General features: G+C 58.8%; 1 protein-coding gene across 1 annotated transcript in view; it reads right to left on the bottom strand.

The window, feature by feature from the left end:
- Window positions 1-3,359: 3,359 nt before the first annotated feature.
- The window catches only part of NPLOC4 (NPL4 homolog, ubiquitin recognition factor), a 56,996-nt gene continuing 40,900 nt past the window's right edge, over window positions 3,360-19,455 (bottom strand). The window contains exons 13-17 of the mRNA XM_032870399.1: window positions 11,113-11,184; window positions 8,320-8,415; window positions 6,780-6,896; window positions 5,323-5,425; window positions 3,360-3,717 (exon numbers count right to left, since the gene is read on the bottom strand). Coding sequence (XP_032726290.1) covers window positions 3,560-3,717; window positions 5,323-5,425; window positions 6,780-6,896; window positions 8,320-8,415; window positions 11,113-11,184 — 546 coding nt within the window. The 3' untranslated portion in view covers window positions 3,360-3,559. The remainder of the gene's footprint in view (window positions 3,718-5,322; window positions 5,426-6,779; window positions 6,897-8,319; window positions 8,416-11,112; window positions 11,185-19,455) is intronic.

Genomic DNA, 19,455 nt, shown 5'->3' with positions numbered 1-19,455 from the left:
GGCCCCTCTTGTGGCGGCTGAGGTGGGCACTCAGCCCCCAGGGCCGTGGGCAGCCACGGCTCGTTTCTGGGTTGAGTGCATGTGAACGTGGCATTGGCAGTCCGTTGTTTGCCCTTCCTGCTCCCAGATGAGTCTGGGCTGGGAACACCATCCAGGATGCGGGGCGACAGGCATGAGGAGGACGGACTCCCACCAGGCCTTCGTGACTGGGGAGTGGGGGCAGGCTCCTCCGCTAGGAGCGCGTGCAGGCCTTCTGGGCCAGTCAGACCGCCCTGCCTTGTGAACTGCCCGCTCACGCTAACTCCCAGCTTAGCCCTCCCAGGACGAGGGTCCTGCGGAAAATGAGCACGTGGGGAAGTGGATCTGGAAAGAGGTGGGTTGAGCCAGGCAGGCCTCCGCCACACCGGTTTAGCCCCTGGCTGGCCAGGATGCCTCTGCAGACACTGGTAGGTTGGGTCCCTACTCCCTTTGCTGTGACGTAAGATTTACGACCAACGGTCCATCTGGACAGAGGGCCCCGGAGTGCCAATCCCTGGCTGACACACGCACCAAGGGCTGAAGGCTGGCACGGACAGCGGAGGGGTGATGCAGAGTAGGCGGCCGCCCGCATGGGTGTGCGAGGTGTGTACTTCTGTCAGTGCTCTCTACACAGCTGTGTGGGCAACGTGATCTTCCTGCAGCCCCACGACACCACCAGCCGGGAGAGAAACCGTGGTGTGTGCGGGGCAGCTGCCAGCCGTGCTGGTGGCTCCTCATGGCAGCGCACCCCCTTCCCATGGTTTCCTGAGGTCGGGACCGCTCACTTCAGAGATCCAGCAAGTCCAGCGGTCTGAGATGTGCCAAGGGCCGGGTGTGGCAGTCACCCCAACTTGGGGACTGTGGTTAGTAGCGTGCATGGCACCGCACCACTGCTGGGAGCAGCCAGGCCTGGGGGCACAGTGAGAGGCACCCAGGGACCCCCGACATCGGCAGGTGCTGTATTCTGCGTACTTGTCCAGGGAACAATGCATCCTGAGGCCAAAGGACAGGGCAGTACCCAAACACCAAGAGCGAATGCCTCTGGCTGCCATCGACAAGGTAATCTGGGACAGGCAGCGTGTCCCCTCCAGGTCTCACATCCCCACACCTGTCCAGTCTTGGGGCTGCCAGACTGCGTCCCTCATCTGCCGCAAGCACCTGCCTCCCCCAACGCCCCCGCCAGGCCCAGAAGCAGCCACACGGCTACAGGAGAGCACCCGAGGGAGGCTACGCTCTCCTTCCACCCTGAGGACACGCTGGGGTCTCTATCCTTCAGCGGTCCAGATACGTCAGCGAGGACAGTGACGTGTGGAGCGAAGTCAAGCCACAGGACACAAAGCAGACTGGGATGCAGACACACACGGCGCACAGGGAAGGTCTCTGGGCCCAGGAAAGACACTCGGGAGCTCGGCAGTCACTTCAGGGTTTTATTGGCTTCACGGTGGGACCCGAGTCCAAGTAACGCTAATGCAAACCCAGCAGACGCAGCCCTGCAGCCGCGAGCGGGCTGGAGCAGCAGCACCAGGGGCTGACCATCAGGAGGCCGAGGCAGCCAGCTGTGTGCACCTGGGCACCCAGTCACCCCTTGCCCGGGGGTGAGAGGGTGTGTCCACAAGAGGGCAAGTAGGCTGCAGGTGGGGCTGGGGGACCCCTCCCTCCCTCCCCTGTGCAGGAGGCAGCGGCTGAGCTGCCCATGGCCAAGGCCTCCGGCAGGGTGCCCCCCGCACCCTCCCGCTGAGCTCCAAGTCTGTTTATCTGGACAATAAAGTGTGTCACTGAACAGTGACTCAGAAGCAGAGAAGTCCCAGCGTTTTTCCTTCAGCTAAAAGATGAAAGGAAACGAATTACGCATCTGCCGGATCTTGGAGTGAGAATGTTGGCTGAAGAGAGACGGGAACCAGCTTGGTGGGTGAAGGTGACACAAGGAGAAGGACTGGGGGAGCGGGGGCCTGGGGGACACAGAGGCCGAGCTCAGGGCCCGGGGCCACCACGCCCCTCCACAGCCTCACACTGGATCGCAGGGACCACACGGCACGGGGTCCACGAGGCATGGACAGCCCCTCAGCAGGTGGCAGGGAGCCAAGCTCAGAGCCGGGACAGCTGCCACAAACTGGTGGGGCCCACCCTCCCCAACAACCAATGGCTCTGCTGAAGCCAGACCCAACCTGATCGGCCCCTGGCCCCCAGGGCAGAGAAGATACTGGGTGAACCTGCAGATGCCAGGCACAGCCTGATACACGGAACACAGAGTTCTCTGTCTGCAGTGCCACAGGTAAGGGCGGGCCATGCAGGCCTCCCTCTACCCCCAGGGCAGAGACACGAAGTACCCAACACAGTCCACGTCTGGGCCAGCCTCTCCCGTGGGTGCCCTGCAGCTCAGAGACAGGACCCTCATTAAGGCAAAGAAGCATCAGGGTGCCGCCCACAACCCCCTGGGGACCCCAGAGCACACGCGCAAGGCCTGATACGACCTCTGTCCTGGGACCCCCACAGCAGTCCCAGTGACCCTCACAACTGGCCAAGCCCCTACTCTCTCTTGCAGGTCTGTTGCAATGGCTCGGTCACCATGCAGGAGGCCTGGGGCTGGGCAGAGCAACGGGGAGAACAGTGGACAGGGCACAAGGGGCCAGAGCTTCGGGTCCCAGGCAACCCAGCTCACCACAGGCCGGCCTGGCCCATTTGCAGGGGCGGATGCTTGCCAGGAGCGACCGTTGCCCTCCTGCTGGACCGAGTGCGCCGCTGTGGCAGTTGTGTGGCAGGAAGGTCTCAGGCACTGAGGTTTACTTCCAAGAAGAACTGACTGTGGGTCCCCGTCCACCTTCGCCCACCCTGTGTCCACCCTGCAGCCACTCCAGGGACTCACGAGGGGAGGGAAGGAAGTGGGAACTAGTGTCTCTCAGTCCTCCTTGTATGTAGTTTTTACCTTACAAAGAAATAAATAAGTCTCCTGGGCAGAAGTTACTGATAACTGTTATTACAACCAATGCAGACTTTAAAAATCCCACCTGGATGTCGGGTGAGAGCGAGGAGGAGGGCGGGCAGCAAATGAACCTGCAGGTCAAGCAGAAGGGAGGCCAGCAGCCCTGGGCCCACTGTGATTCTGCCAGATAATGGCCACCGGCAGGGGAAAAAGTGGCCTTCACAGGCAGGGTCTGCCCAGAGCAACAGGGACGCCAACGCTCCCACCCACAGCCACGGGAAGGGGAAGAACAAGAGCCAAGAGGAAGGGAAGAGAAAGCGGGATGGCGGCAGTCAGCCCTCTCTGCCCCCCAATCCCGGGTGATGGTTCTGGGGTGCCCAGGTCCTGCCACCACCTCGGATGCTGGCCCTAGGCATGCGGGGGGACCGTTGTGCCACCCCATTAGGAGGCTGATGTGCGCCCGCGGAGCACCAGCCTGGCTCTCCCTCCAGGTTAGCCTGGTGCTGAGAAGCTTTGTGGGCCAGTGACCCGAGGGCAGCCACCCTGCCCCGCCCTCCAGGGCTGCCCACCATGGGGCCGTGGTGACAATGACCCCGGTTTCAGGGAGGGCTGGGTGGGCCCCTAGGTCCTCGGGAGGCTACACATCTCGCAGTGGCCGGTGCCCGGAGGGTTCATGAAGGTGCAGTGCTGACAGGCCCACATGGCTGCTGTGGCGGCGTGCGTGGCGCCCCCGACGGCCCCGTACTCATGGAGGCCCGGAAGTTGCACTCCGACGGTGCCTGTGGGACGGGAAGAGAGGCTGTTGGTTGCCGTTCGCGGCTCCTACCCCGCGAGAGCTCTACCTTACTATGTGGCGGAGGACAAGGCGGCCCAAAGACAAGCAGCCACGGGCACAGACAGACGGGGCTCTCGGGCCACGCGGGGGCCCCCACACGCGCACACAAGCCTGTGGCACAGAGCTGGGGTCCCAGCGTGAGCCACTCAACCCCAGCGCTGTCCTGGGGTGTGCCCGGCGAGAGCACCGCCTCCGGCTGCCCATCAGGGTGGCTGGCGGTTTGGAGCCGTCAGCGGCACAGCTGCCACCCACACGGCCGCACACATCTCCGCGTGGGCCTGTTTTCACGTCTCGGGGAAAAGCCCCGGAGCCGGCTTCCTGGACCTGAGGAAGTGGCTGTTTCTACAAGGCCGCCGGCAGCTCGCATGTGGCCAGCGGTGCGTGCAAGGGGACGAGGTGTGCGGGGCTCTCGCTGAGGGTACATTCCACGCCCCTGCTCACAGACGCTGCTCTCTCTGCGTCAACGGTCTAAGTCACCAGGTTCTTTTTAATCCATGTGCAGCTGACACAGGATGCTTAATTCTGGGGTCCAGCACAGGGACCCGTCAGTCCTGGCCGGGGCCCAGCGGCCTCAGCCTGCACCGCTGCAGCCGGCGTCTCTGCAGGGAGGCGGCGGCATGGGGCGCACCGTACCCCTGGCCACCCGAGGACGCGAGGTCGCGGGTCTTCCTCTCAGGGAACTGGGCGGCCACGACCGGGCCACTGCATTAGAACGGACAGCCCCGCAGAACGCAGGGGCAAGAGCACGCGGCACGTCGGCCAGCCCCGTGACCGCTCCGCCGGCAGCCGTGCAGAAAGGAGAATGTGACCCGAAGCGTAACCAACACCGAGGTGCTTCGGACCACAGGCCCCGGGGAACTGGCACCCCCATGAGAGAACGTGTCCCCTCGGCTCCCTCATGGCTTAGGCTGCACCGAGGTTTTCCTTGGCTAATTTTGGCTCTAGTATCTAACTCACTAGTTTGAGAAAATGGTGTAAACACTTTTTATATGTACTTCCAAAGCTGTCTGAAGAGGGCATTCCAGTGTTTCTCAAAGCCACAGGGAAAGGGGCCACGCCAGCAGCCTGCCACCCGGAGCTCCTGGGACTGAAGACAAAGGCTCCGTGTGGGCAGCGAGGGGACTCGGGATCCTGGACAGTCTATTCTGTACGGTTTGTCCTCCCTACCCTTCACGGAAGCTCCGAGGACCAGTACAGAGAAAGGACAAAGGAAAGCCTGAGGAGACCAAAGGTTTCTGACGTTTTGGCACTGCGGCAAACGTAAGGTTTGTGTTTCCCTAAAACAAGGACGTTCAAATTGCCCCTATGACACCACAGGACTGGCATACCCTCCACATCCACGAAGCTGCACCCACAGATCTGTGTGGCCTCGAGAGCACGCCTGGCGCAGCGGTGAGAAAGTCTGTGTCCCCGAAGGGCCTCCCGCAACACCACCAGAACGTGTCTGGGGTCCGAGAGGCTCTGCAGAGCACGCGTCCAGCTCCCTGCGCTCCGGCGGTGGGGGTGCGAGAGTGGCACCCTCAGAGCCGAGGAAGGGGAGGACACTTACTGCACAGCTGCTCGATGGTGGCCCACTGCTCAGACTTCTTCCACGTCTGGGCGAGCTCCTCGTTCCCAGTCCTCACGGCCTCCAGCAGCAAGCTGATGCTGTCCTGCAAGAGGCCAAACGTGAGCGCCGCGCGCCGCACACCCGGCACGGAGTCGCCCCTGCCCCGCAGCACACACGCTTCGCAAGCAAGTGAAGAACCTCATGGGCTGTCCCCATGAAACACCAAACGCCACACACTTAGGTCTACAAAGCCAAGTGCTAAATTTTAGAGCTGAATTTAAGTTCTTTCCCGATAGCCGTCCGTGCGGCTCTCTGTCGCGAGCAGACCTGTGTGCTCAACCACGAAGCACTAGAGCTCACGTCCCTTATCCTGAGGGCTGGGTGCACGGACAGGGCCTGCGCTCCTGGGCTCCATCCTCCGCCCTCACGCTCTCCCTGCAGACTCTCCATCTTCTCGACCACGTCTCTAGGTGCTAGGCATCCACGGTCAAAGTGCGGGGAATTAAAAGAGTTTATCTAATGAGAAACTAAGCCTTCGGGGGCTGCCAGGGGCTCCCCAGAACATGTTTTCTACCAGGTGACTGTCAAACCGGACGCGGCCCCCGGTGAGGAGGCCTAGTGTGAAGGGCCCACCCTCTGGGCTTAACAAGGCAGGTGAAGCCAGACGGAAGCCTCAGGATGCCTGATGTCAGATGCCAGAAGTGGGTAGTCTGGGGACGAAACACAGACAGCAGCTAAACCCAGCGGTGTGCAAGAACCGACACAGGCCGCCGGCGCAGGGCTGCAGTGGGGACGGAGGGACCTCTCCCCTCGATTCGGTCACCTTTAAGGAACATGTTGAGCCAGAGGCTCAGAAAGAAGTCATTCCCCTCTCTCTGCTGCCTCCTTGGGTCTCAGCAGGAAAAAAAAGGCACAAGAGCCCCCTGGCTGGACCAGCGGCCCCCCCACGGCTCGGGGAGCAGCCACTGTCAGCGACACCTGCCCTCTTCTCCCCAACAGCGCGTCTTAAAAACGCCAACTCTGCAGCCGAGCACTCCGGGCCTGGACGGCAGCCAGCCTGCTGCGCTACGGCAGTAAAACGCAGGCGGATTCAGGAGAGAAGAGATGGGAAAGCAGCAGAGGCTGTGGCGCTCAGCCCGCAGGCAGCTCTGTGCATCGTGGGATCGCGGACGCCCCGCGCCGGAGGGCTCCGAGCTCCCTACAGAACTGAAACAAATGCAACTGTCCTGATCCTGGGGACAGACACTGCAGGAAGCAGTTTAAGTGCAAACTCCATCTCCTATCAGTAAGCCTCTTGGGAAGAGCCACTGCCCACAGGACGTAGGAAGGACTTCGACCCGGCTCCGCAGCCCTGCTCTGACCGCAGCCCTGCTCTGACCCTGCATCTCTCTACAGGCAGCCCCCACCCGGGGCCCACCAAAGCCAGGGGCGCAGCGGCCACACACTCAGGCCTGTACCTGCAGAGGCATGACCTCATTGGTGACCAGAAACAGCAGGAGGTGGAAATCCGAGATGGTGTCCAGGAACACGGATGAGGTATTCTGGGACAGATAGGTGGCCAAACTGTGGAAGTCCTACAGGGCGAGGCAGAAGGAAGCAAGTGAGTACAAGCGTCCCAGGACAGCCCCCGTGCTGAGCCCAGAGAGCCATCTGCCCCTCCTGAGTCCCGGCTGGGTGCAGAGTGCGGACACACCTCTCTCTCCAGCTGGTTCTCACGCACCAACGGGGACCCGGGCCAGAGGGACACGCGGCTACGACACGCGCTCTGGCCTGTCTTCCAGGAATGAGCTCTCCACCCGTGTGACTCATGGACGTGTGTGTGTGAGAGAGAGAGAGGGTGTATGTAAAGCTGGGCCGGCTGCAGACACACTCAGGGAGCCCAAAAGTGCCCCCGCCGCTCCAGGAGGAGAGTGGGCTATGAGAAGGGCTCACTCTGCGGCTAGAAAACCTGTGTGCACTCGCTGTCCAGCTGCGCTGCTGATCTGTGTGTGTGCGTGTGTGCTGGGGGGCGGATGCAACACACCCACCTTCAGCAAAACTAACCCAGGAGGTCAAGAGCACCGCCCAGGAAGTGAGTGGCTCTGCACCTCTACAAGCACCCCGAGTCCCCGCACAGAGGGGCCATGAAGAGAGCAAAGCATCAGAGTGCACCACACTTCCCAAGGACTCTATACTCTTTCCTGCGACGCCTGTAACAACTAGGACCTAAGATGAAATGCGTGTCCCAGACGGCCCGTGCGGCAGCAGGAGGCAAGCGGGCAGCCGAGGGCAGGGCCCAGCACACAGGACGTGCTGCGTGGGATCCGCACTGCGTGCTGGAAAACCCAGGTGGCCAGGCCACACGAGGCCCACACGGCCCAGACCACGTATGAGAAATGCAGCAGCAAGTGGGTGCCTGGGGGGCTTAGTTGTGCAGCGTCTGCCTTCGGCTCAGGTCATGGTCCCAGGTCCTGGGATCGAGCCCCGCATCGGACGCCCTGCCAAGCTGGGAGCCTGCTTCTCCCTCCCTCTCTCCCCCTGCTCCTGCTCCCTCTCTCGCTGTGTTTCTCTCTGTCAAATAAACACATAAAATCCTAAAAACAAAACAAAACAGAAAAAACGCAGAAGGTGACAGCGCAGGAAACCAAAGCAAACATCGAGCTGCCACATCTCCACAAGGAGATGATGCTTGTTAATGAACAAACACTAAAGAAGTTGTTGGCAGAGGACACAAGTGTCAAACACATTTGAGGAAGAAGAAGTCAACTGAGAACGGCCCGTTGGCAGATCCACAGCCCCGGGGCCTTACGGGGGTTTGCCACAGTGGTTATCTTCAGGCCCCAGCCCCGGAGAGGATGTCACGGTGACCAACTGAGTCTCAGAAAATGACCTAGCTGGGCTTTGTCACAAGAATCAATCAGGAGAGTTTGAAAGCTTAGTACGTTCTGGAAAAACATCACTGACACCAGATAAACAAGCAGGAGTCACATTAAATCATGTCTGTAAAGACGAGCTTACCTGTGTCTCACCCAGGACGTCCCGGTTTTCAATAGGAAACGGACTTTGTGAAATGGAGAAAGTATGAACTGGGTCCTTGGGGAAGGTTGTTGTGATCTAGCGAACAAACACACAAACCTTGCTAAATCGTGCTGCAAGCAGTGGTGAGGGCAGCCCCGAGTGCGGCACCCTTCCCCTGAGCTCCGGCCTCAGAGTCCTGTTCCCCACTGGACACCACGGTCCCGTTAATGACGCCAAAAATGAAAGCCCTGACACTGGTCCCGGAAGCCAACGGAAGGACCACTGTTCACACGCTCGAGGACAGGGCCATCCGCGGGCCGTCCGAGTGTGCGGGCCTCCGCAACACCTAACTCGGGGCTTCCATCAGCCTAGCCGCTCACACAGAGGCCCTCGCCTGGGGAGGAGCCGGAGGGTGAGCCGTGGGGACATGACAGATGAGGCCAGAACTCTAAGGTCAGCCGAGACAGTCTGGGAGACGCAGCGACCTCCAGAGAGCCTGCTGAGGCCCCTCGGGACGTCGGGCCGCACCATGTGGATGCAGCAAGAGAAGCCACACTCCTGACGTGCGGCACAGGGCACGCCTGCTCTCCCCGCAGACGGGCTGCGGTCAAGAGCTTGTGTCCAAAACGGCACCTAAGCCCTTCATCTGGCTCAGACGCGCTTTAGGAACCAGAGAGGGCGTTTCACGTCAAACGCTGCATCAACAGAAACCACAGGGGCAGGGGCAAGTGTGCAGGAACCCATGCGGACACAGGTCCGCGCTCCCCGGCAGACGCGCCTCCCCACGGAGGCACCCAAGTGTGACCGTCAAACACCCTTGGGTTGACACAGCCTTTCCTCTCCAACAGGACAGTAGCGCCAGCAGATCACACCTCGTCCACACTCAGCGGAGCTCTTCTGGTTCCTCTGGGACTATCGCTGAGTGGAGACACGCTGTTCCAGTCTGTTCTCTGCATCAGCGACGGCCGCGGGCCGCTTCGGGCTGGCTAGCCGGGATCTGGGCGACTGCACCAGCACGCTGGGGAGCGGCTGAGCGGGCAGCGGCGTCGGAGACCTGACCCCGCTGCTCTTCTAAAGGTGTTACTTTTAAGTCCTGTCTGCACCCAATGTGGGGCTTGAACTCACAACCCCGAGATCGAGTCACACGCTCCAGCAACTGAGGCCGTAGCCAGGCGCCGCTCCCGCTGGTGTTTTACTGACGAGACCATGCAGCCCGCAGACTCCGGCCACTGTGCCGCATACGGCCGTGTGGCCTCTGTCAGCCACGGAGCCTAAGCCTCGGCCTGCTCCTTTAGAGCCAGAGCCGCCCCCGAGAGCTGGCGTCCACCGAGGCTCAGACGCACACGGCCTTACCGGGGCCAGGGGCTGCCACGGTTCCACAGAGGGCGGGAGAGCGACTCGCGCCGGGGAGACGAAGGCCTGTGGACGGCACAGCACCTCCACTCCGGGAAGGTAGACTCGGTGGGGGGCCAGCAGCAGCAGACGCCCACCGGGCAATCAGTGTGGAACTAAGAGACGTCTCTGCCCGGCTGGTAACCGCCCCTTCACGCAGGACAGCGAGAGTTCACCGGGTAGTCTGTGATGACCGCAGACCCCACAGAGGGGCACAGGGCACCCGGCACCTAAACCACAGCCCCCAAGCCTGTCTCAGGTCATGTAGCCGATGCCCAGACGCCCCGAACCGCACCAGCACAGCAGCCCGGGGACGGTGGCTCACGCCCTCTCTTGCCTGAGCCTGCAGCCTACTCACGAGGCTCGACGAGGGGCTGAGCACACCGGTCTGGACATCTGCTCTCAAGGGACTGCTCCAACCTCATTCCGCAACAGAGAGCGTGGCCGTCACGAGGCGGAATGTTCCTTCACGACCAGACTCTACTGACACAGCACACTGAAGCAAGAACTCGGCTCTTTTGTAAAAAGAAGAGGGTGGGGAGGCCACGGGGAGAGAAGACCTCAGAAAGCTGCCTTTAAATCACGCCGACTCCTCCTAAGTGCGTGTTCCGTCCATCTGTTTTCATCTTAACGACACCCCGGGTGGTCTAAAACACAGACGCCTTCACGGCCGAGGTAATAAATGTGTTCTCGGGAGCTGCCAACTGGAATGGCGCACCGATGGGCTTGGCTCCCGGGGACCCGTTGCTCCAAACGCGAAGATATTTTACAGCCTGAATCACGTGCCCTTCCTGAGCCCAAACGTGGCCTGGAGAGAACCTGGCAGGTCGCAGTTAGGAAATGAGTAGCCGCCCGTCCCCGTGGGACAGAGCTGACTTCTGCAAATGTGCCGCGTTCACACTGGAGCCTGCTGCCACCCTCTGGCCTGGGGCCGCACCTCCACGAGCAGAGCACGCCTCCAGAAAGGAGACGAGACTGGGACGGGGCCTCGTAGCCAGCTGCCCGCTGGGCTCCTGCAGCGCCCCACAAGCGAGCACACAAGCACGTCACTCAAGGACCGTCGCGGCTGGCCCACCGCGAGCCCGGCTCTGGCAGATGAGCTGTGACCAGGGTCGGACCTGCACATGCTGACCTCCGGAGGCTGCCTGACCAGGTCGGTGGACCTGCACTTTAGTTTGGAAGAAGGTAAACCCGAAGTTGTTTTTTTAAGGAAATAAACTGAAACTAGAAGGAAAGGCCCTTAGAATCGCCCATTCTTCAGGGATGACAGGAGCTCAATGATGCATCTACTTCCAGGGTGCCCGTCCCGGGCCAAGCAGAGGGGCAACTGTCCAAGCCACCGCCGCCCGCACCCGGCCTGCATCTGGCCGCCCAGGGTGTTGGTGTGTGCCGCACACTTACGTCTATGATCAGATACTCCACGGGCAGGGGCCGGGCCAGCTGGGTGATCTCATTGCCAAACTTGTCTATGTCCTGAAACGGGAAACAGAAGTGAGCGGGATGAGGGAAGGTGTGCCGACCAGAGACGCGCTTTGTCTTTCGCACGCTCGTCGTCCTACCTTCTCAACGATTCTAGGTCTCGCTGAAGTGCAGGAAAAGCAGAGAGGAGCTGTGCGTGTTTTTGCCACAAAGCCACCTGCCGTCACATCCCAGAGCTCGGCGCAGTGGCCACACCATGAAAAGCGACCATGCTCTGGGCTAATGGGGCGTCTCCACTGGGAGCCTGCATCACAGCCCCTGACCCAGCACACTCACTGGCCCAGGGCTCCCTCCCGCCTGCCGCCCACTACACCCGCCCCGCGGCCTCCCACCCGCGCGGCCCTCGGTCTCGGGTCTGAGCCGAGTGACCCCACTCGCACCCCTGAAGCCTGACTTAATCCCGAATAAACGTCAGGAAAACAAATAATACGCAAATGAGCGCACACACAAACACGCAGGCGGGGAAACTCCCCCACCAATCTGTCAAAGTCTGAACTTGTTTTGCTTTGTCAGATGCACAGAACATAAAGTTTAATTATGGGGAAAAACGGCCAGCATATGTTCATTAATCACAAAATGACAATTATATCTGATTTATGTCAAACATGCTGAGTTCAAACAGAGCTCTAGAAATAAATTCATAAGAACCCACACTTTTCATTAAAGATTCTGTGAGGGGGGATCATATTTTCTATCTAAATCATCACTTAACACCATATAAATCATTCACTGAGTCATATATAAATTGTACATCCATAACTTCCAATTATGGGGCCATCCATAAAAGTTTACATTGATTAAAGCCCCCAGACCCAATGGATGCCCAGCGGACCCCCCTGAGGCTCACAGGCCACCGCCGGGCCGCCCCGGCACATGCCACCCTTCCGGGGACCGCAGGGACACACGCCGTCTTCCGAAACAACCTTCACAGGCGTTCCTGAGTTGAAGCAAGTCCATCATCCTGACGGCAAGTCCAGAGGTACTATTTGGCCCAGATTCTTTTGTTTAGAAATTAAGACTCCTGGTCTGCAATACATGTTTACCCATGCCTTCCGGACCTTTTCCTTGATTCACAACATAAGGGAGCTGCCAACCAGAACCCGCTCCTCTGCTCTCCCAGAAAGCGGTCCGGATCTGTCTAACCAGCGAGCCGCACAGGCACCATCAGCACCCCATCAAAGGACGCATTCCTGGAAACGACACACTGCTTTGTCTGTCTGCCTTCCTTTGAAGTTGGAATTACTTTCCAGTCCATGTGACAGGTGGCCGCCTTGCACTGCTTTCTGCGGCCATCAGGCTGGGCCCAGCTTTCTCAGGCTCTACCGGCTGGGACGGGGGCAGCCCCCTGAGTGGGTCCTGGAGCCCCGGAAGCGGCAGTTGCCCAGTGGAGGAGATGTGGTAGGAGGCGGGAGTCAAATCCAATCCAACTAAATCACCACTTCCAAAAATACACGCTTGCCCCTACCAGAAACAACCTGCAACAACTCATACATAATTAGCCCATCTGGAATTCATCTTCCAACCTAATTAAGCTCTAATATGCAGAAACATTCTTCCAGCACCTGTTCGCTTTAATCTTCGCCTCTAGGGAATTTTCTTGCTAAACGCCCCTCTCTCTTTTTTCTGTGTCATGCTATTCTCTTTCAAATTTAACTGCCCAATTGTACCTTTCTGCTCCCCAAGAAAATAAAGGTGTTGTATCCCTCTCTGTTCCCCAGGGGGAAAACAGGTAACTTCTCTCTCCCCCCCACGCCTCCACACCGATGTCTCTGCCAGCCAGTCCCCAGCCCTATGCAGCATCTCAAAAGCACTTACTTTTTGCGGGCGTCAGCAGATGTCGGGCCGGGAGAGGAGGGCCTCTTAATCCCCAGGTTGGCAGCTGACAAAGTGTCAGCGGTTTCATTTCCACAGGGAACACGCCTCTGGGAGAGGCAGGGGCTGAGGTCCCCGGTGCCCCGGCCCCTGCCTCGGCCACGTCTGCAGACCATGGCACCACCGCCATGTTACCGCGGAGCAGCCAGGGAGCCCGTGCTCTGCCGGGACGAGGCAAGCATCGCTGACCAGGGCGCCATCTTGCTGGGAAAAGGCAAATGAGGGGCCTGGTGGCTCAGTGGGTTGAGCGGCTTCGGCTCAGGTCACGGTCTCGGGGTCCTGGGATCGAGCCCCGCACTGGGCTCCCTGCTCAGCGGGGAGTCTGCTTCACCTTCTGCCTGCTCTGCCTGCCTCTCCCTCCCTCCCTCCCTCTCTCTGTGTCAAACAGATTTTTAAAAACCTTAAAAAAAAAAAGGCGAATGGAATCTGTACTGTGTGACTCTTCTCCTGAAAGAACCGGCAAGAAGGAGAACAGGTGACACCGGCGGCTGGATCTGACTTCATGGGACAGAGGAAACAATCAAAGTTCTCAGAGCAAAGTTTCTCCAAGAATCACAGTCTAGGAAACAGCCCTGTGGATAAGCACCTCCAGAGCATCTGTCAATGCCAACAGAACCCGTAGCTGGCATGTATTAGGCGCTGGCGGTGCACAGTCCAGGCTAGACACCACATGTATACAACCACAGGGTCCCAGCACATGGAGACACCAAGTGCTACCAGGTGATTCATGTGCCTGAGATCGAGAGCCTGGTAGGGACAGAGGGGGTTAGAGACCGGGTCTGTCCACATCTCAGCTCAGGAGCTCAGCATCAGAACCGGGCACACTGTCCACATGGCGCTGGGACCAAGAGGTCACACATCCCAATTCCACTCCTCCCCTTGGGGGAGGGGGGCTGTGGCCACAGACCCCCCAGTCCTGACTGCGCCCGTGCTGAGCAACACTCGACCTCTAACGCAAAGAAAAGAACAGGTACCACAGGTTCCACAAAGTCCTTTCTCCTAGAGTGGGATGTTATGCCAATACGTTGTTCAGAATCGCTTCTCTTGCAATTTCTTCATCTTTCTTTCTTTTTTTAAGATTTTATTTGTTTTCAAGAGAGAGCAAAAGCGAGAGATTGTGAGAGTATAAACAGGGGGAGCGGCAGGCAGTGGGAGAGACAGAGAAGCAGGCTCCCCGCCGAGCAGAGAGCCCGACGCCGGGCTCGACCCCAGGGCCCCGAGATCATGACCTGAGCAGAAGGCAGACGCTTCGCTGACTGAGCCACCCAGGGGCCCCAAAAAAGGATCTTTGAAATCGGAAACTATTTCACCTTTTGTAGGAAAAACATAAAGAAAAGGGCAGCCTGGCACGTGTCTGCAACACATGGCAACACACAACACGTGTTAACACACAAGCACCCGACAGACAATGCAGAAACAACGAGCTGCCTCCCAAACGCCCCTGCGCCCCCCACAAGGCAAGTCACAACGGGTTCAGAAGACCCGGGGACAAGGCAGGCACCGAGCAGGATCCGGTGAGCAGCACTGCGCCCGCGCACAGCCAAGGGCAGGAAGGTCTGCGGCCCAGCGCGCACGGGTGAACTGCGCCCCCCCTTCCTGGGGATCTGGGAGAACGCAGCACACCCCGAAACACAGCTCTCCCTCCACAAGGGACACACCGCACATGCCCAAAGTGAGCTATGGGATGACCCAGGAAGCACCACGGAGAGCACCCGGCAGTAGGCAGGCTCCCTGAAGGAGGGACACCCCCCCACCGGCTATGTGCCCTCCTCCTCATGACCTGTGGGACCCCACCTTCCTGCCCCCCCACCTCCCTGTCCTCTCACCTCCTCCAGGGTTTCCAACGCAGGTAATGCCACAAACGGCTTGCTGGGCTTTGTTCCTGTCCCACCAGGCCAGACCTCAAACACCAAACACTGGCCCCTGGCTCTCAGTATGCTACTCACCGCAGGTTCTGGATTCAGCCTGGGTTTCTCCCTGCCATCCCGGAGCCCAAAGGCCACAGGGAGAGGACATAGGCCCCTGAACTACAGCACAAGCCTTTTCACTGGGTTCCCCAACTCCCCTGAAATGATCTTCAGCAACACTGACCTCCCGCATGCAACCTGCTTTCCAGCGCTCTCCTACCACGTCTCATCCTGATTATCTCACCTCCCTCCTGCTGCCCTCCCCTGGCCTGGCTCCGGCTCCCGGCACATGAGGCTTGTGCTGTGAAACCCTCCCGCCTCTGCATCCCGTCCAGCAGGGACGTCCCAGAACTACCTTCCATGCCTCTGGCCATGTCTTCCTACCACCCGCCTCACTCTCTCAGCACCCCGGAGCTACCACCGAGCCTCCGCTCCCAGATGCGCTGCGCCCTCCAGACGTGTGCGCCCCGGACAGGCTCCTCCCAACCTGGCTCTCACGGTCTGGGCTCCGTAGCGCCCACCGCACCACAATGGGGTGCCCCCCAGTCGGCCCACAGACAGCCCGCAGGAAGACCCCAGAGTGACCTGCCCACCACTACCATCCCGGGACCCAGCGGTGACACCTGGCACGGTCTCTAGGCCTGGACCACGTGCGGAGGCCACAGACCCGCTGACGGGGCATCCGCGTGCGCACGGCGGGCCTGGAAGGGCAGGTGAGGAATGGTGCCCGGTGCCTGTTTCCTATAACCAAAACTCTCTGATTTTCCACAATAAACAAACATTTGATTTCATACCGGTAAAATGTCCCGGACGTTAACTTAGACAGACCTGCACTAGGGATCCACATGACACAGAGCTCCGACACGGCCCCTCGAGGTCCTGCTGCCCGTCCTCAGCTGTCCCTTCAGCCGCTGTCTAGACACACTTCCAGGCTCCCCGCAGCTCTGCCTGTTTCTGTCCCGCTCTCAGCTGATGACTGGCTTCCCGTGAGCAAACCGGTCCTCCAAGACCGCCCGTCCCAGCCTTCCAGCAGCCGCCCGCCAGCTCAGGGTCCACGGCGGCCCCCACCTGGGCCCCCCCGGTCTCTCTAAGCCCCAGAGCTCACCCACCACCAGTCGCCCTTGCCACGGGACCAATGCCAGTAGCATACAGGTTATTTCTCTCATATTTAAAAAACCCCCAAACACGCAAGCACCTTGACCCGACTTCCCACACCAGCACCATCCATTGCCCCGTCCCGCTGCCCAGCAGACTCGCTCATCCCTGGTCTCTTCTGTAAACCCACGCTGACCAGCCCCACGTTCTCTCCACTAGCTGCTCGGGGCCCTGACAGTCACGTGGTGCTGGGAGCCCCCCATTCTCGACTTATCAGCCCCACGTGACAAGGAAACCCTTTCTCTGCTTGGCTTCCAGGGGCCGCCCGGCACCCTGAGGGGGCACAGTCAGTCTGCTGCGGCCCACCTGTCCGCGCTGAAGGCCCCTCTGGCCCTGGACGCTCATCTCCACTTTATGCCCCAATGATTGCATCCAGGCCACAGCCCCGAACACCACACACCACCCCTGCACACCCACCTCCAAGTACACCTCACTCTCCCAGCTACGCACTCGTCCACCCCCAAGCGTGGGGGCACCGACGCGTGCCAGGAGCCTCCCCAAACCCAGGGACAGACAGCCGCAGTGGCTGTCAGTCGTCTAACACGCTACGGTTCAGCCGCATCTTCAGCAGTGTACTCCATTATCTCCACAATCACCGTTTACACAACTGACCGGAAACGACAGGAAAGAAGTAGGAAGGAGGTATGCCGGATGCAAGCAGGGCTTACGCTCACCAGGCCTTCCTCGTATCTTTCTGCAGGGATCAAGTGTGCGACCACAAACACGGAAAACTCTTGCTCTAAATTATAAAAGGAACCCACGTGTAGAGCAAAGCAGCACAGAGAGAAAGGAGAAGCCACACTCCCCTCCCCTCTGCATTCCCCCAAAATAACCCATGCCAAACACTGACTCAGGAAAGCACCTGCCTTTATAAACAACAGGCCCCGGCTGTCACTGCAGCCCTCCTGTCCGTTCCTTCTCTAGTGTCACGGCGTCTCTAGGCGACATCTCACCCCTCTCTCCCCTGCCATGCTTTTCTGGCTGCACAGGACCCAAAAGGACATATACACCAGAGCTGTGGACAAGCACCGACCACCCTCCCAAGGACCCCCAAGCTCTGCAGGCCTGTCCTCCATACACACGCACACAGGAGTGTGCACGGGCAGGCCCGTCCGCCGTACACGCACGCACAGGAGAGTGCACATACGCAGCCACACGCATATCTCCGCGCTGCATATGCAGGTGTATGTATGCTTTTACATTATGAGTTTTATCCCAGACCTTTTTTAACTTAAGTTCAACTAATTTACACAGAGTGAACTATTAGTTTCAGGGACGGAGGTCAGTGACACGTCGGTTGCTCACAACACCCGGTGCTCATCGCATCCCGTGTCCTCCTCAGTGCCCGTCACCCAGTGCCCCCGGCCGCCCAGTCCCGGCCCTCCAGCCACTCTCGGTCTGTTTCCAATGGGTAAAGGTCTCTTACAGTTTGTCTCCCCCTGATTTCGTCTTGTTTTGTTTTTCCTTCCCTTCCCCTTTGCTGCTCTGTCTTGTTTCTCAAATTCCTCGTATCAGTAAGATCATATGGTAACTGTCTTTCTCCGACTGACTGACTTCGCTCAGCATAACACCCTCTAGTTCCATCTGTGTCTGCAAATGGCAAGATTTCATCTGTTTGATGGCTGCGTAGTATTCCACCGTACAGACACCACATCTCTATCCTTTCATCTGCTGATGGACATCTGGCTACAGGGGGCTTCGCTGCTATAAATCCTGGGGTGCAGGTGCCGCTTCGGATCACTACGTTTGTATCTTTGTATCCCAGATCTCGGACTAATTTTCAAGCACACAACTTCAGTGACCACGTAATATTCTACCCCAGAGATATATTCTAACTTGGTGCCCCATCACTGAACTTTTAGAGAGCTTCCTGGTCTTGCTTTCACAGACGACATGCCAGGTGGTCTTCGATGAACCTCGGGGCGCGTCCCACTTGCAAGCCTGACTCTCAAGCTAGCCACAGCCCACAGGAGGACCAGGAGGATTACTTCCATGTTTGCCTTCAGAGGTCTCTGCTCAAACTGGTTTTCCTAAAACGTATGAGAAGTGATTGTGTCAAATCCCACAAGGCTATAAAAAATTACAGGAAGCACTGCTAGCCTGCTCTAACAGGCGAGCGAGCAGTCCCAGAAAACCACAGCACGCCTAGCGCAAGAGCACAAGCTCCGTGACAAAACGGTGGGTGGCTCAGTTGGCTAAGTGTCTGGCTTCAGCTCAGGCTGTCATCTCAGGGTCCTGGGATCAAACCCCACGTTGGACTCCCTGCTCAGCAGGGAGTTTGCTGAAACTCTCTCTACCCCTCTCCCCTCTTGTACGCTCTCCCTGGCAAATAAATAAAATCTTGGGAAAAAAAAAAAAAAAGGGAGCTCACTTCTTAAGTGCAAGAAATTGACAGACATGGAAGAAGCAAATTTCCAACATGCTGAAGGGGACTACCAGACACACCTGAGCACACGCGTAGCGCATGATGAAATCCGGAAAGCTCTTCCTTTATAGCTAAAAATAAGAGACCGCGCTGGTCAATGGACACGGTTCGGGAAGGCCTACCCGCGGGAGCCGAGGTGAGCAGGGGGAAAGACAGCTGCCGTTGCTGCGCGACGCGCTCACGCGCGCGGAAACCCAGAAGAACACACGTGTAAATAACAGATAGCAAAGTTGCCAAACAAGAGTTTGAAAACGTCATTTTAAAAAGACACTATTTATGTTACACAGAGATAATAAAGGGCCTGGGAACAACCTGACAGGTGACTGACTGGCAGGACCCCCATGCAGACGACCCTAACCCCTGAGAGACACCGGGGAACACGGAACAGGTGCGGCACCCCCACATTCGCAGGGGAACTCGGCGCAGAAAAAGAGGCAATGAAATCCTCGCAACACGATGACGGAGCACGTGAAGTCCGAGTGGCGGCTGACACCTGCACGCAGTGGGGGGACCATCCTGGGGGCGGGCAGCAAGTCTCTGCCAACCGCAACAGCACACAAGGCGCCTGGTTTAGGAAAACAAACACGGGGGAACAGCTAGGGAGAGAAGCAGGAAGTCTTAGCTCAACACCACAGTGGTCCCCTTTAGAAAAAGAGGAGAAGGGCCCCAGGAATGTTCTGGTCCTTAAACTAGGTTGGAAACTTGGTATTATGTGATGTTTTATTTCTTAAACACATTTTATAAATAATCTTTCCTATTTGATATTTAATTTCAAGAACTTCAAAAAGAGAAGCGGACGGCAGTCTGATCCATCTACAAGGACATACTGGATCATCGCACGCACGTAAGGGCTGCCGGTGCTTGTGCGGGGGCGGGGCCAGGGGTCGGCTCCATCTTAAAGGAGCA

Source organism: Lontra canadensis, unplaced genomic scaffold, assembly GCF_010015895.1.
Source record: "Lontra canadensis isolate GAN:19392208 unplaced genomic scaffold, GSC_riverotter_1.0 scaffold41, whole genome shotgun sequence".
Lineage (NCBI taxonomy): Eukaryota > Metazoa > Chordata > Mammalia > Carnivora > Mustelidae > Lontra > Lontra canadensis.
This window is presented reverse-complemented; position numbering and strand designations above follow the sequence as displayed.